Source organism: Oryx dammah, unplaced genomic scaffold (assembly GCF_014754425.2).
Source record: "Oryx dammah isolate SB20612 unplaced genomic scaffold, SCBI_Odam_1.1 HiC_scaffold_2, whole genome shotgun sequence".
Taxonomy (NCBI): Eukaryota; Metazoa; Chordata; class Mammalia; order Artiodactyla; family Bovidae; genus Oryx; species Oryx dammah.
In genome coordinates, this window is record NW_024070186.1 from 58,835,183 (window position 1) to 58,851,643 (window position 16,461).

General features: G+C 38.8%; 1 protein-coding gene across 11 annotated transcripts in view; it reads right to left on the minus strand.

Annotated features, from left to right (window-relative positions):
* MECOM (MDS1 and EVI1 complex locus) overlaps nt 1-16,461 on the minus strand; it is a 631,434-nt gene that overhangs the window by 35,789 nt on the left and 579,184 nt on the right. For 6 of the 11 annotated variants that reach the window (XM_040248478.1, XM_040248428.1, XM_040248446.1 and 3 more), the window contains 4 exons: nt 15,987-16,089; nt 12,311-12,527; nt 5,329-5,476; nt 3,885-4,041 (listed from right to left, as the gene is read on the minus strand). In XM_040248478.1, coding sequence (XP_040104412.1) covers nt 3,885-4,041; nt 5,329-5,476; nt 12,311-12,527; nt 15,987-16,089 — 625 coding nt within the window. The remainder of the gene's footprint in view (nt 1-3,884; nt 4,042-5,328; nt 5,477-12,310; nt 12,528-15,986; nt 16,090-16,461) is intronic. The other 5 variants (XM_040248506.1, XM_040248514.1, XM_040248456.1 and 2 more) reach the window with 1 other exon arrangement.

Here is a 16,461-nt window from a genome sequence, read left to right on the forward strand (position 1 = left end):
ACAGAACAGGAATCCCTTTACAACTTTAGACCATTTATAGATTTCTATATTGTAAGCACCAACACAAAAGAAAACAGCCTTCCCCTCCCCCAGAAACTTCACCTTTATTCCCTCTTCCCTCGGGGAAAAAGCCTGTGACTGCTCTACCATTATTTAATTTGTATTATATCATATGCTCTCATCATTCACACATCAAAGCCACGCAACAAGGCACATTGTGTATTCTGAGGCATTTTTAACAATCATTTTCATGATTTGAGAAAGACTGACATAATTTACAATGGCGCTATTTTAAGCCTGCAAAGGAAACTAAATTGAATGTAGCCCATCCTGCATTGTTGGTTCCCATGAACTATGAGCACGTCCTCCGACTTCCCCTCACACCAGTGGTTGTGCTAACCTTCCTGCATTTATGAAACCCCGTCCTTGGGAAACATGTCCACTTGTTGTCATATCTTCACGGGTTATCTTGGGGCTTGACTTGTATGCGGTACTGCCAGCTACGGCAAGCAGGGGAGAGTGCATAGAATGCTCGAATCCAATCAGGGTACAGTAGTGGGTGCGGCTGGAAAAAACCCTCTTCCCCCAGAATTTGACAAAAAAAGTAGAACATCTTCTTCCTCATATATGTCTGAACAGATCTAAATATATTTTAAGACCAAACTCCTTGACCCTTAATAGCTCCTTTGCTATGTAGGAATCCCACTCACTCCACAGTCCGGCAAGATTATAGTATCCATTTCCCAAGCATCACATTTTTACGTTAGTTTACTAAAAATGAGTCCCCTTTACATGTGAGCTTACTTTCATGCTTCTGTTCACAATAATCCATGCAGAAACATGATATGCCTTGTTAATAATTGTTGAAACAAATATAAGAAATCAAATTGAAGATAAAACGCAACATTTATTTCTTTCATGTGATGACTGCCTTTAACCTCCTAAGTCAAAACAATAACAACTAAAAAAAAAATTCAAAGAAGATTTTATGAACCTTCAGTCATACAAAATTCATCCGGAACTTTGGTTGTCCCCCACACCACCAAACAGGAAGTACCAAGTGATTCCATATCTATTTCTTTTACTACTAACAATTAAAATGCATTGCTACACATATCAATTGTGCTTAGTAACATTACAGGAGCTTTCAGCTGTGGTATGATTCATGATACTGTAGAGACTAAAACATGCATTTTAACGGGAAGAGAAAACGTGAGTTATTTCTTTTCAAGTCATTCTACTGGAATATTCAACAGAGTCTGCTTTAAAAAGATATACTAGTTAACCATATACAATAAATACACATACTATTTAAATTCTTTGATATAATAATTAAAACCATATGAACTAGAGGGTAGAAACATGAGACTTTCACTAGTTATACTAATTCAGCTATGAGAAATAACAAGAAATAGTAAACAAAATGTTGATGGAATTCTAAATGTGCACTCATTATGAAAGTGACACCCCTCCTCTGGGCCATTAAAAGTCATTGAGAAAATATCCTGATGGGTGTTCAAACAAGGTGTAAGGTTTTGAAAGGTTTGTAATATTTTGGCAAAGAAATATTGCTCTCTACACTTCTTTCTAACAGTGAGAGAGGTTTCAGAAAATCAAGAGTTCCTCTATATGGGAGTAACAAACGGTGTATCTGACTTTCCTGGTTGGAGGCTCTATCACACTGACAGTGTTTCTATCAGATCTCCAGAACTTAGAAGTCTCCATCAGCAGAGGCTTTGTTTTTCTCACTTGGAGGCCACGCCCGGCCCACCACAAACCACCAAGCCTGCAGGTAAGGGGCTCGACTGATGCTGAAGTCTATGCTGTACTGTAATCTTCTCAGTAATAAGGAATTAGCCAGCAGTTAACATTGCATTTTTCTACTTATTAAACAAATTAAGAGGTATTTTGAATATATTCAGCCTATTAGAGCATGTGGTTTCTATTTGGGAAGGCTGGAGGTTTCTGTAAAGGCAGTGAGTAATTACCTTAGCGCTGGTGACTCTGGGCTCAAGCTTGGCGGTACACTGTAATAAGAGACAGTTGCCATAAACACACCAGTGGGGGTAAAGCGTGGTGTGTGGCCTTCTGGTGAGAAACAGATATCAACTCTAGGTGAACCTCCTCCACTCCAAAGTCTCCACACCAACTCCTCTTTTGTTCTGAAATTACATGGCTATTATTCATAATTACCCCATGGTCCTCTGTCAGATTTTATATTTGAAGAATGCCATCTGCTATTTAAATTTACCAATAATTACTGAAAATACAGTCATGGGAAATAGGTCTGCACAATCTGATTGGGAAAGGATACCCTATCGTGTTTTAAAGTGAAACATTTGACTTCAACACAATTAAAATTCCATATCCCAGAATCTTAGATGATAGGAATTTCTATTTTTTGACTTTTAAATAGTAGTGAAAACATTGAATAGGTGATGATAATTCATGTGATCAATTCCTCTCTATTTCCCACCAAAACATAAATGTATCAAAATGTATTTCAGAAAAGTCAGAAATAAATGAATTATGTATGCCTGCAGTACTTGTAAGTACATTTTTAGGGCATTACAACCTAGAGTCAGGAATGTCTTTTGGAGACAAGAAGTCTAAAATTTCCATTGTATATTTTATTTCCCATGACTTTCAACAGAGCTTCCTCAAGAGAGAATAGAGCACCCTTTTGTTTCTCTGCTAGTCCTTTTCAATCCACCCAGGGAACAGAAGAACATATGAGCAAAACGGGATGCTAGCGTAAGCCGGAAAGGGAAAGGAAAGCTCTCATGGGGCTTGGAAACACAAAAGAGAGCTGTGCAAAGGTAAAAAGGAGGCATGTTAGTCTCTGGCATCTCCATGTTGGCACTGAAAACTAGGTTTTTTTTTCCATCAGGTCCTGTAGTAGTGTCTCATATACCTACTACAAACCATCAAGTAGCTGTCAGAAAAACTGTTTTGCAAGGATTCCCAAAGTCAGAGGATTTGCCAACTCCTGAGTATGCTTCATCCAGTTCTGTGCTTATCTGGATCCAAAATCTGTGTTGAAGTTTGTAACAGCTCAGTGAGTCACTGTGTTTCTATGCCCCGCTGAGCCATGGAGAAGCCCAGAGTTGTTGCCCAGATGGACTGAGAACAACTGATTTTCCATATGAAACATTTCAGCACAATAAGAGAACAGGGGTGGGTGGACAAGAGAAGAAGCAAAAGAGGGCTGAAGTGGACCTGTCCCGAAGCCCTTGGTTACAGGGATATTCTAGGTAGGTGGTCAGATTGAATGTCCCCTGAAAATACACTGTCTGTAAATTTGCTTGAGTGCATGGGGTTAGAGACGCAGCATGTCTAGCATCAAAGTAAAAGTGTTCTGCTTTTCAAGTAACTGAGAACTACTGATCTGCATCCTACGATCAACAACAAAGGGTAGATTAAAGGGTCTTTTATTCCCCCTACCCCCCCGCCCCACACACACAGCCTTAAACCTACTTGCCAGGTGAGGTTCTTCTAGCTCTTTCTGACCCAGAACAGGTTTTTCTCACTTCATTTTGTCTAGTGTATCTGTGATTTGCTGCTTTACAAACCACACACATTTCCAACAGGACAAATCTCACAACCTGGGGGGCTTCCTTCACATTATTTAACAATGTGTCTTTTCTCTACCTGTTACTGATTCCCATCTAAAAGAAAACACCCCAGGGATCATAGGCAAAATACCATAGATCTGGTTATAAAAGATCTTCTCATCATAGAAAATAGCCTGACTGGATGAGACCGTGAATTGCTAATGCAGAGGCCCCCGCATTCAGGGCCAGGCAGGGCTCACTCTCCTGGTCACAGAGCTTTTCGGATGAGAGACAGATGCAGGAAAGGGGGCTGGAGTGTTGAAAACTTACAGATAAAGGGCTTCACACTGCTGTGGATGTGCTTGTGTTGTTTGAGGCCCGACGAAGTGGCAAACGTTTTGCCACACTCGGGGCACGCGTGGGCCCGGGCACCAACATGCTGAGAGCGGATGTGCCGCTGAAGGTTGCTAGGGTCCGTGAAAACCTGCTAGGAAATGAGTACTGATTAATCAAGAAACTTAATCCTAGGACACAAGAAAGAAGACCAGGAATGACTCAAGAAGGGATTGTGTGTGTCTGTTTAGTTTTTGTTTGTTTTCCCCAAAGACCAAAAGAAGGTCATATTTCCAAAGTGTGAGCCTCTCGAGGGTCAGGACTGTAAATTATTCAGCTCTGTAGACTTAGCACAAGTATCCATTAGTATCAGTTGAATAAAATAATTAATGGCATTATTAAAGCATACTCAAGGTCTTCTTAATCCTATTTAGAGTGAATGGAATTGAATAATAAAATACAAACCATGATATTATTTAAAATGGTGTACTATTTCCATCCTTTAAACAAAGATGTACAAAGTTGGATGGATTTTGCCTAAAGTGTCCCAAATCTACTCGAGGAGTTCCCTCAGGAGTTAAATTCTAACACTGTGTTTCATTAAGTAACTATTAAACTAAAATGGTTCTTTTGGACATTGTACTAAAAAACAAACAAACAAAAAACAAACAAAAAAAAGAAATAGGGAAAACAAAAAGCTACCCACACATCTGGAAGCAAAATACGTCTACAGATAATGTCAAATGTCACAATTTCCACATAAGAAAAGATATTCAAATATCATGAAAAATTTTTGAAGAGAGAAATCAATTTTCATGACACCAGAACATCTTTTAGTTAATTGAGGAACATGAAAATTTAATGATGTGAATTGCTGTTCCCATAGTTAAGAGTAACGGTCAAGGGGAAGTGCTTTCAATTCGCTCTTATATTGTTCAGCCCAGGTCACTAAGGAACTCCACTTTTAATTAGAACCAAGTCATAAGTTATAGTGGAGACTTGGGTGGAAAAATCTGCAAGTATAGGAGTCTCCCATTCTTTCTGACGAGGCATTCAGAAACTGTATGTAACTTCCACACAAATTGCTATTAGAAGAAATCAGTAATGTGCATTGGATAAAATTCTCATTCTCCATAAAGCTATAAAACAACCCCACTCTGGAAAGCCAGTAGCGGAACCAGGAATTTACCAAGGATGTCTGACACCTAGTTCTGGAACTCACCATTAAGCCTTACTTCCTCCCTTACAAAAATAAAAGGGTACCCACTAAGTGTTTTTGTACACTGTACTAATGCCTTGTAGCATACAACACTCAGCCTCTTTTCTCAAGATATTTATAGCTTGCCTTCTCACGGCTTGCTTTTACATATTGCAGCAAATGATGGATTAGGAGAGAGCAGGACGACAGAGAGAGGCCAAGCAGTCTGCAAGTTCACTGTACCTTGGCGCAGTTCTCACATTCATAGTGCTTTCCGCTGTCATGTGACATCTGGTGGCGAATTAAATTGGACTTCCAGTTAAACGCCTTGGGACACTGATCGCACTTGTATTCCCTCTCTTCAGTATGTGACAACATGTGTTTCTCCAAGCTGTTAAGAGAACAATTGATTTAACAGGACATGGTGACTAAGAACACATTAATAAACAGAAAGTCATTTTCTTACTAATCCAACTGGCAGTTAAAGAAAGAAGAGGGAAAAGAGTCAAGGCAGGGAAGAAACAGAGGAAACAGGCTTGCAACAGACAAAAGTACATCTTATATTCCTTGGACTGTACCTCTCAGCAATTCAGAGAAGTGCCCCTGTTGTTAAAAAAATAAATCTGATTCAGCTAGCAGGGATTAGGTGCCAATTTAGGGACATGATAAACAACTAGCTGTTTGTCCAGTTCTGGATTCTGTTTGTCCAGTTACACAATTCTAACTACAACACGTACTGCTGTTACCCACTTAATTCAAACACAAACATTCAAACCGAAAACATTAAGAGACTGCTTAAGAATATGCAGGAAACTATCCTATCTAACGTATACAACTCTTACATTGACAAAGGCACTTTTATTCCTACCTATATTACCAATGGGAAAGTGAACTGTAAGTGAACTATTCAACAAGCCACTTCTTAATACAACCAATATCATAGATGGTCGCTTACAGACCAATGAATAAACATACAAGTGCATAGATAAGGTTGGATGGCATCCTCGATGAAATGGACATGAACTTGGGCAAACTGTGGGAGGTGGTGAAGGACAGGGAGGCCTGGCGTGCTGCAGTTCATGGGGTGGTAAAGAGTGGGACACAACTGGGCGACTGAACAACAATATAGAAGTAGATATAGACACTGATGGAAACATTACCTAGAGAGAATATATATGCACATATCTTATAACCTAAGGTCATATATATATACAGCCTATGAAATAGGGAGGAAAGAAAAGTATATCATACTGTAAGCAGATGCACTTATAAAGTCCCTCCAAAGAAAAACGGGGTTAGAATTTTCTCACAAGTATAGCATCTCTGTTTTAAAACTTAAAATATTTTACCTTCTCAAATGTTCCCCTGTCTCACTAAAATCTGAATACAAAATATGCATGAATATAATGACAATTAAATATTATAGATAATGGGTTACTGTGATATTCAGAAGATACTGGCAACATTTTCGTTAATTAAATACACACATATAACACATTAGGATACTACTCCCAAATAAAGTAACCAGAATTCCTTAGAGAAATGTCCCTTTTCAAACTTGATGCATGAAATACACAAGATTGGCTTCAACATCTTGTCATGGAAAAAAGCAAGAAAGTTACAGATCATGGCAAAAAAAAAATTTAAAAAAAAAACCTAGGTTGCCAATCTGAAGAGACACCTATTGCCTAAAGATGGGGAAATTTAAGCATCACTAAGAATAATGATCTCATCTTTTAATGATAATAATACTCAAAAACACAAAAATGAAACTTCACCAGTTACCCTGGGAAGATGCTGAGAAGCCAAATCATTGCTCTGAAAACTAGTAAGTAAAGGGGAAAACTCATGCGTATATCTCGGCTTTCCTATCTGAACTGTACTTCGGGGGAGCAAATAATCAAGGAGGGGGAGTTTCTCTGCGTAGAGTTAATTCAGATAGTAAATACTGAAACAACGGGAATTAGAACACATTCATTTTGCAGCACCTAAAAAATTAATTAATCTAGGCAATCCATTATATGCCTCCTAATGGAAATAAATGATAGTACCAATGAGGTATTCTTCCTAAAACACTGAGCCTAAATCTGATCATCGCTTGGGATGTAACTATGAGTATACAGGAAATAGAGGGGATGGATAAAGATGACCAAAAAATACCAAGGGGATATAACTAGGAGAATACAGCCAGGAGGAAATGCTACAGGAAAAAAACACTCAATTTCTTCTATATATAAACTATAATGAGAAAGAGGGACTTACTGACTTTGACTGGGGAAACCTTTAAATTAAGAAATGAGAGACACAAACCAATTGCAATGATGGACCTTATTTTGATCTTAATGTGAGCAAAACAAACTCTAAAAATAATAAAATAACTGGGGGAATTTGATCACTGAATATTTGATAGAAATAAGGAACCATTATTTTTAAAGTGAACTTATGTTTTACATATTTTCCACAGACACACACTGAGCTATTTATAAATAAAATGACATAATGTCCAGGATTTGTTTCAATAATCCAAAATGAGTATAGCTGAGATAAGACTGGTTTTGTGTGACAATTATTGAACCTGAGTACACTACCATCCTCTCTAGTTTTGTGGGTATTTGAAAACTTTCATAATAAAAAGGTATTTTAAAAAAACGTATCATGCATGCAAGCACTGTTTCTTCCCCATGTTTTATTTTTCTGTGAGATGAACACTCTAGGTTTGAGAATCAAGACTTCTGTATGCCTAGAATATTTACCCAGTGGCTGTATACATTGTGTGCATGGCAATGGATGTGAAAAAAAAAAACAAATGAAATGCCCTTTCTCGTATCTTGACAAATTAGAAACGTTTCCATATTATTCTCTTTCTCAGTTTCCTCCTTCCAATTCTATTCATATTGGCACATGAACTTATTTTTCCTGCCCTATGAGTCAGTCAACTTGGTAATGCTATTCTATCTGAGCACCAACAGCTATATCTCTGTGAACAAGAAGTACCAGGAGAGTACAGGTGTGTGGAGTCACAAGAATGGCCCTATCTTTATCTACAATATGTAATCCTCTGTTTGTTACACAAGCTGAAATGTTAATCAGAGAGTTAACAGAAAGATATTAGCAATGGCAGTTAACATTGAATTGAGTCAGGGACATCTTCCAAAATCATTGTGTGATTGCTGTTCTTACTATCGTCTTTAGCAAACTAACAGGGCCTGTCATTTCATGACATGTATTGTATTCCAATGTTCTTAAATCATAAACTCTGAAACCTAGTGGTAAAAGAATGCTCTGTACATTGAGATTTTTCCTGTCTCCTAACTCCAAGAGTATGACATTGTTTCAAGGTATAGTACATGGTACACTCTGAAGGACGTATATTAAGTTAACCTTAAAAGTGTATTCCAGTATACATTGCTCTGTGTGACCCCGTAGATGGCAGCCTACCAGGCTCCCCCATCCCTGGGATTCTCCAGGCAAGAACACTGGAGTGGGTTGCCATTTCCTTCTTCAATGCACGAAAGTGAAAAGTGAAAGTGAAGTCGCTCAGTCGTGTCCGACTCTTCGCAACCCCATGAACTGCAGCCTGCTAGGCCCCTCTGTCCATGAGAGTCTCCAGGCAAGAGTACAGCAGTGGGTTGCCATTGCCTTCTCCGCAATATACATTAGGGGCGGACAAATACTGTTTGATATCAATTCTGCGAGATACCAAGAACAGTCAAATTCATAGAGTCAAAACATACATTGGTAGGGGCCAGGGACCAGGTGGTGGGTGGTTGGAGGGAGGGATGGGAAATTAGTATTTAATGGGGACAGAGTTTCAGTTTAAGAAGGCGAAAAATTCAGGAGATAGGATGATGGTGAGAGTTGCACAACTGTAGAAATGTACTTAGTGCCACTTAACTATACAGTTAACTATGGTTAAAAGAGCATGTTTTATATTATGTGACTTTTACCACAATGCGTGCATGCTCATTTGATTCTGACTCTTGGCAACCCTCTGGGCTGGAGCCTGCCAGGCTCCTTTGTCTATGAGATTTTTCAGGCAATAATACTGGAGTGGGTTGCCATTTCCTTCTCCAGAGGACCTTCCGGACCCAGGGATCAAATCCACGCCTCCTGCATCTCCCACACTGGCAAGTAGATTCTTTACCACTGAGCACCTGGGAAGCCCCTTCACCACAGTAAAATCATTAAAAATAGAAGTAAAATACAAAAAAAAAATGTAAAAACAAAAAATAAATATAGGTAGTACACAACACAAAAGGGGAAAATGATAGCAAACTAAGGCAAAATTTTCTTTTCTTTGTTTCTTCTAATCCCACATAAAACCCATATTGCTCCCTGATCACTATCAACTATCAGCTAATCAGTGATAGAAAAGAAAAAGGCAAGTGGTTCTTACAAAAGCTTATTTTCACTCCTTTCATAAACATAAAAGTATCCAGTCAGTCATTAATGAAGCTTCACTTTCCAAAGAATTTTACCCCAATTTATAGAGCTTGGCTTAGCCTTCTGAGTTCTTTCCATCTTCTGGATGCCTGTCAACCGAGTTCTTTCCATCTTCTGGATGCATGTCAACCTTTGTTTCTTGCCCCCATTTTTTGGAGGGTGGGCTGCCCAGATGACACTAGTGGTAAACAAACCTCCTACTGATGCAGGAGACATAAGACATGTTGGTCTGAACCCTGCGCTAGGAAGATTCCCCTGGAGGAGGGCATGGCAACCCAATCCAGTATTCTTGCCTTGAGAATCTTGCCAGTATTCTTGCCAGGGACATAGGAGCCTGATGGGCTATAGTCCATAGCGTTGCAAAGGGTTGGATACGACTGAAGCAACTTAGCATACATTCCTTTCTCAATATTTTACACAAAAGATACAGAACAGAATAATATACCATGTCAAGAAAGGAATTCTCATTTGCTTAACATATAAAGCAACAATATCAGATTCAGTAAAGTGGAAAATATTCAGGGCATGTAGGTTCTGCACCAGCTAAATTATATAACCCAAATTACCACTTGGATGATCAGTATCAGGTTGCACAGTGACATATATCCATCTGGCTGAGCTACCGAGAAGTGAGTTTTGAGAGTTCACCCAACGCCAGATAATTAGGTTTCCTTATTGTTTGCTACTGAATGTTTGAATGAAAGGACTAAATTGACAGTTGGTTTTGGCATAAAGTAGCATTGACTTAGGCTTAATCTTACACCCAGAGTAAGAAGGTTTCTCCACCTAAGAAGTATTGCTACACACAATATTTTAGTGTTGAGGCTGTCCATTTTTGTTTTATAATGTTGTCCAATACTTTTGATAACAAAATAGAAGGAAATATACTTACCCTTTGACATCAGAGATATGGCTTTACAGTATAAATACTTTTCTCACCTGTTGGTATTTAGTGATTTCATTTTGGCTTTTAATTTGGACACAATATATTTAGGAGATGCGCTGTGATTTTTTTTATTATAAATCCATGATTTGCCAAACATATAAAACAGATTTATTCTCTATGTGGGTTTATGTTAAGTACTAAAGATGAGTTTAAAGGGTATTGGGAAAGCCCTCTTAGTCACCTGAATGTTTTCTCTCTAATAGCTAGATTAAGCCTGAATTTTCAAAGCTGGAGATTCATTCTTTTGATTCAGTCTCCTCAAGGAATAGGTTTATACTTGATGCTTTTTTGGTCATCAATGAATTAAAATGAATGACTACCATATGAAATCCTTTCCTATAAAAAGAGAGATGCAGGGCAATCAACAGAAGGGAAAGGAGGAGGAGGAAGGGGGGCACTAAGGAAAGAAAGGAAACAAAGTACAGTGAAAGAGGTGGAATGTCCAAAACAGACTGTGAGCAATTCACACCCTTGAGTAAAGCTAGCTGATGCACTCCCATACCCACTTAAATACTATGATGTCATGTTCATTTGAAATCCTGGTTATAGGTCCCAGATTTAAAAGCAAAGTAATGAATACAATTATTAAAATCGCTTGTGGACCAAGGCAAAAACCATTAGGTAGGAACAAACATACAACTTACCCACTGGTTAAATATACTTCCCAGTAGCTCACATGGTAAAGAATCTGTCCAAAATGTGGGAAACCTGGGTTCGATCCCTGGGTCGGGAAGATCCCCTGGAGAAGGGCATGGCAACCCACTCCAGTATTCTTGGACATGGACAGAGGAGCCTGGTGGACTACAGTCCATGGAGTCACAAAGAGTCAGACACAACTGAGTGACTAACACTAAACACCTCTGTGATCTGAAAGATCATGTTGCAGTGTAATTATCAATATGGTTTGCAAAATATGGGCTTCCCTGATGGTTCGATCAGTAAAGAATCTGCCTGCAATGCAGGAGACCTGGGTTCAGTCCCTGAGTTGGGGAGATCACCTGAGAAGAAGAAGGAAATGGCAACCCACTCCAGTATTCTTGCCTGGGAGATACTTAGAGCCAGAGGAGTCTGGCAGGCTACAGTCTATGGGGTCATAAAGAATTGGACATGACTTAGTGACTAAACAACAACAAGGGTTGTTATTTTCTTTAATAGAAAAAAAAATTGTTCCTGAATTAAATTCAAAGGGCTATAAAAAGTTAATATGTCATTGAAATGTGATTTCTGTTTTGTTAAAAATCTGTATCAAAGAATTATTTCATTTAGATCTTGTTTATCTTTTTCTTCCCTTTAAGACAATTCAACATTTTCTTCACTGGGCATGTTTCTGTTATTCTTTTATATGTGCAATTTAGATAAATAGTAGAAATTAAATCCACAGATTACAGTGATCTATCAAAAGACATCTAGCTTTTCTTAAGTATCAGAAGTTTCTTTTTTATCATCTAAATGTTCCTAGAAAGTAGCTTTACTGTTCAGTATCTATAATTAGATTAATCAGCATCACTGTTGCCTCCTCTACTCTTGACTCATCCAATAAGTTACATTTTACTCTAATGTTAAACTTTCAGCTGCCAATTACATTCCATAAATAATAATAATGAACATATTATTTTCTCTCTGGCATCAAAATAACTAATTCCAACTTCACTGCAAACATTTTACAGGTGAGAATTTACAGGGGAAAATGACTTCCAAACCTGTGACTAATACATTTTTCCAGTTCATTGTTGTTTCAAATTTCCCATCTGCACCGATTCTGAAAATTCAGCACAAACAACATTGTACTTCAGAGTAAACAAACACGTTCTGGTAGTGGAGCATGCCATGTCTAACCTTTGCAAATCGGGAAACACTTGGTCACATTCCTTACACTCCTGAATCGCGTGTATCTCTCGGAGATCATTTTCACTCTCAAGCTTTTGTTGGAAGTCCTCTTCTACCATTGAGAAAGCCGAATGGGGAGTGCTGCATGGGAACTTCTGGTGATCTGCTAGCTCAGCCTTGGACTCAAAGAGCTGGTCACAGTCCTCACAGCGGTATTGCCGTTCTTCTGTGGAAATAATTCAGGTGTTATCAGAACTAGGCGATCAGGAAGCACTGCCACAAACCAGGAGTTCTTATCGAATTGTGAAAGACATAATAGAAATTATTGGGTTGTCCTTTGCACCACTCCCATTTTAACGTGGATGAGAAAGAATAAATGTAGAGAAGCCAGCACAGAGCCTAGAACTGTAACAGAAGTGATCACTGGGGAGCCCAGATAGTCTTCTTATCAGATAAAACTTTATGATGAAACCCTTCCAGGTTTTAATATTCTCAGGACATATAAAGTCATAATGACCATTTACCGAGCATCATTATGACCTCAAACCTGTTCATGGATTATTGATTATCCTAAAACTTGACCATGAGGAATTACATATCAGATTTGTTTCCCAACTTTCTGATGAGAGTACTGAAGCTCAGCAAGTTCAGTAACAAATCAAGAATTATAGAGCTGAGTAGTTATGTCAAACTTTGAACTGTTTCTGTCCATACCCTTCTCACAGTGCCATGTTACCTGTAGGGGACGTAGGAGAGTACCAGTCTGAGCCTTACTTAAGCCTGGCTAACATCAATAAACTTGGAAATGCTTTAACGTTCATCATTTCTTATAATGGGACATGGCATGATTAGCACTTTTCTAGGCTCATTTATGTTCCCCCAGGGTCAGTGCTAATTGGCATGGCTTTGCTAAAGAGCCAACATATCATGAATTTGCACTTTAAATCAGTAAGATAAATACATGGTAATAGTGAGAGACTAGAGATAACAAGGTGATAGTGTCAGGTAGTGACAGCCTTGTTTCTGTTTTTTCCACTGGCATAGCTTTTAGCCCACTCAGGAGGCCATAAATGCTATGCACTGATCACACCGACACAATCACAGAAGTCCTGCAAACAGCTCACAATGCTGAAAGACACAGAGGACAACCAACAACAGGATACACAATCCATGTTGCAGACCTACAGCCAGGACCTATAGCCAGTTACTCGTTGACTGAACGTCTTTGAGGGAATATTTTAGTCACCTACCAGATGTGAGGCGTTTTGTTAGGGAAGAGATACATAAGTAAGCCAAGGGGATACACATGAGGACAAATAGTATGATACATTTTATGACAGATCCATGCACAGGAACTAAGGGAGCCCAGAGGAATGTGCCAAATCCATCCATGCTGGGGGACAGAGGTTTAGAAAAGACTTTGTAATGAGGAAAACTCAGCTGAGTGGAGCAGGCTGAGGGAGGGAATAGCATGGACCAATGAAGGCAAGAAAGAGCAAAAAAATGCAAGCTCATAGAAAGGCAAAGCTGTAGTAAAGTGTGACAGGTTTATAGGATGCATGTAGGGGAGGAGTGGGAAATGAAGTTCGCGAGGGTAGCAGGTTCCTAGGGGCTTTTTAGGTTCATGCTAAGACGACTGAAGCGACTTAGTAGCAGAAGCAGCAGCAAGAAAGGTACAGAAAGCCACTGAAAGACGGAACACCCCACTGCAGCCTGAAAAGCCAAGCAGAGAGATCACATGGGTCATCATTGCTATAATCCACCACAATACTGGTTTAGATTAAACTAAACCAATAATACAGGGGCCAGAAAGGTAAAGAAATTAGTATGTAGATTCAGTGGGGTTTGTCAGTTTTGGACTTGGTTAAAGAAGAGGGAGGTGTTCAAAAATAAATCACCTCAGCTGTAAGACGGGTTCTCAATAACATTAACTAGGTAATGGAAATATTTCTTATAGTTTGTGACACTATTCACATGTTTAAGATCTAACTTTAGGACCTCAGCCAGCAGTCTGAACACAAACAACCTCCAGGCCACATAATACATGAAAAGGCATAGGATTTAGAGATGGCAAGACCTTGGTTTGAATGCTGACTCTACTGCTTTCTAGCCAATTTATGTAGTCTTATGTGGCCTTGTTTCCCTATCTGTATAATGGAAATAAGAACTTTCTTAAAATTTGCTCTGTCTAAAAGACTACAAAGGACAATGAAGAGCCTATAATATCTAGCATTCAGTATGTGTACAAAGCATGTATTTTATTTTCTCTTTCCTAAGAAACATTAACTCCTAGGAGTATGAAATACAAATCACCATTTAAACATTATAGACATTATATAATGTATCTGGTATACGTATGGATATGGATATGACACATTGAAAATAAAAAGCAATGGATGTGTTCAGAGTATTGTAAACACAGGTAATTTATGAAATGGAGCCCTAAAAGAAAAACAGTCACCTCTGTCTATACTTTTCAGAATAGTACACTAAGTATTTATATTTCAAAAAATAATTATTTGAAAACCTTTTGAGAGCAAACATTCACTGATTAAAGTTTCCTCATACCAGAGAAAGCCCAAATTACATTCATTTTTATCATCTAAGCAGTCCTTGCTGTCAAAGAGCCCTTTTCTACTGGGTCAGGTTCCCCATGCAGGCTCAAACTCTACCAGGCTAGTTGACAAGTCTGTGTTTCTGACACCACTTACTTGTTACAGTTTTTTAAGAGGAAAATAATTTTCAAAAGGCTCCCTGAAATACAACTGGTATAAATTTACAAAGAGGCAGAATGCAGCTTGGCCAAAGTAAAAAATATTCAAGTAATGAGTCAGCCAATAGTGGCAGCTTCTTTCACAGGAGATGCAGAAGCTGAAGCTAAGGTTCTCCTGTTAGGAATGCCAGACAGATGGGAAATTGACCAAACTGACCAAACCAGCCCCAAACAGACCTCTCAGGTAAGCTGGGATGGGTACCCCTTCCTACTGATACTTCCAACTATGAAACACTCCAAAGGCACCACTAGACTATGCTGAATGAAGTCCCATTGTATTAGGAGAGAGAAACAGGAAAAAAAAAAAATTAAATGTTCATCCCAATAATACAAATCAATACAAATAAAATTTCCTTTTACTCTCATCTGAATATACATCGCTAATCATCAAAATTCCTTTTTATGCCTCCTTCTTTGATTTAGAATGGGTCCCTGACAAATACAAATTCCTCAGACTCTAAAATTTCCTCATCTGTACTTTTCCCCCACCCTACAGCTGCCTCCCATGGGATCATGCTGGCTAGGATTTAAGCAGAAAGATTTTTTTCCAGTAATAGAATATTAAGTGGGAGGAACAACTGCTAGATTTTCAAAAGCCCCAAACCAAGCTCCCTGAAATGTCTTTTGCAGCATGAAAGTACTCTCACCAGAGTCTAAGGCATTGACAGAAGGCTTACTTATGTGATGTCTCAGTCCAGATATTCAAAATTCCTTTGACCTCCATTTCAGAAAAGACCTCTGCTTACTTTAGCTTCACTGTAATATTAGCCAGGTGTCACACTAAGAAAATAGCCACTCTAGGGGACAGAATTTGTTAAAGCTGACAATGACTAGCCAGGGAAACACAAACACCAAACTCCATCACAGTCTCCAAATGAGGGTGGTGCGGATGGCGGCATGTGTGGTACTAACCGTGGATATCTGGCGCCATAGTTTCATGGGAATAGTCTTCACTCTTCATGAACAGCAGGAGCTCCTCTCCTGGGGCAATGTCTGCGACTACTCTATAAAATATCTTCAAAAGACAACGAACGTGGGAAAGAGAAAGAGAAGTGAATGTTAAGAAAGGGCAAGATATGCACTAAGAGAACCGTTCATTTTCCCATATTTTAACAAAATATTCCTTTTAATTTTCATCAAAAGAACTATGACTTCCTATTTTATACACTGAAAATTAGCCCTCTGCTGACAAACGGAAAGCTGGGACTCTCAAGCCAATTCACGAATCTTTTTCCAACTCCCACTTCACAAGTCAAATTTTCTAAATGCAAGGCTTGCTGTGTCACATTCACCTTGCCAAATGTTTAACCAAGAATTTAAACATTTATTTATGATAATGTTTAAGAGACATGAAGAGATCACCAGAGAAAAGATGATCCCTTCTCAG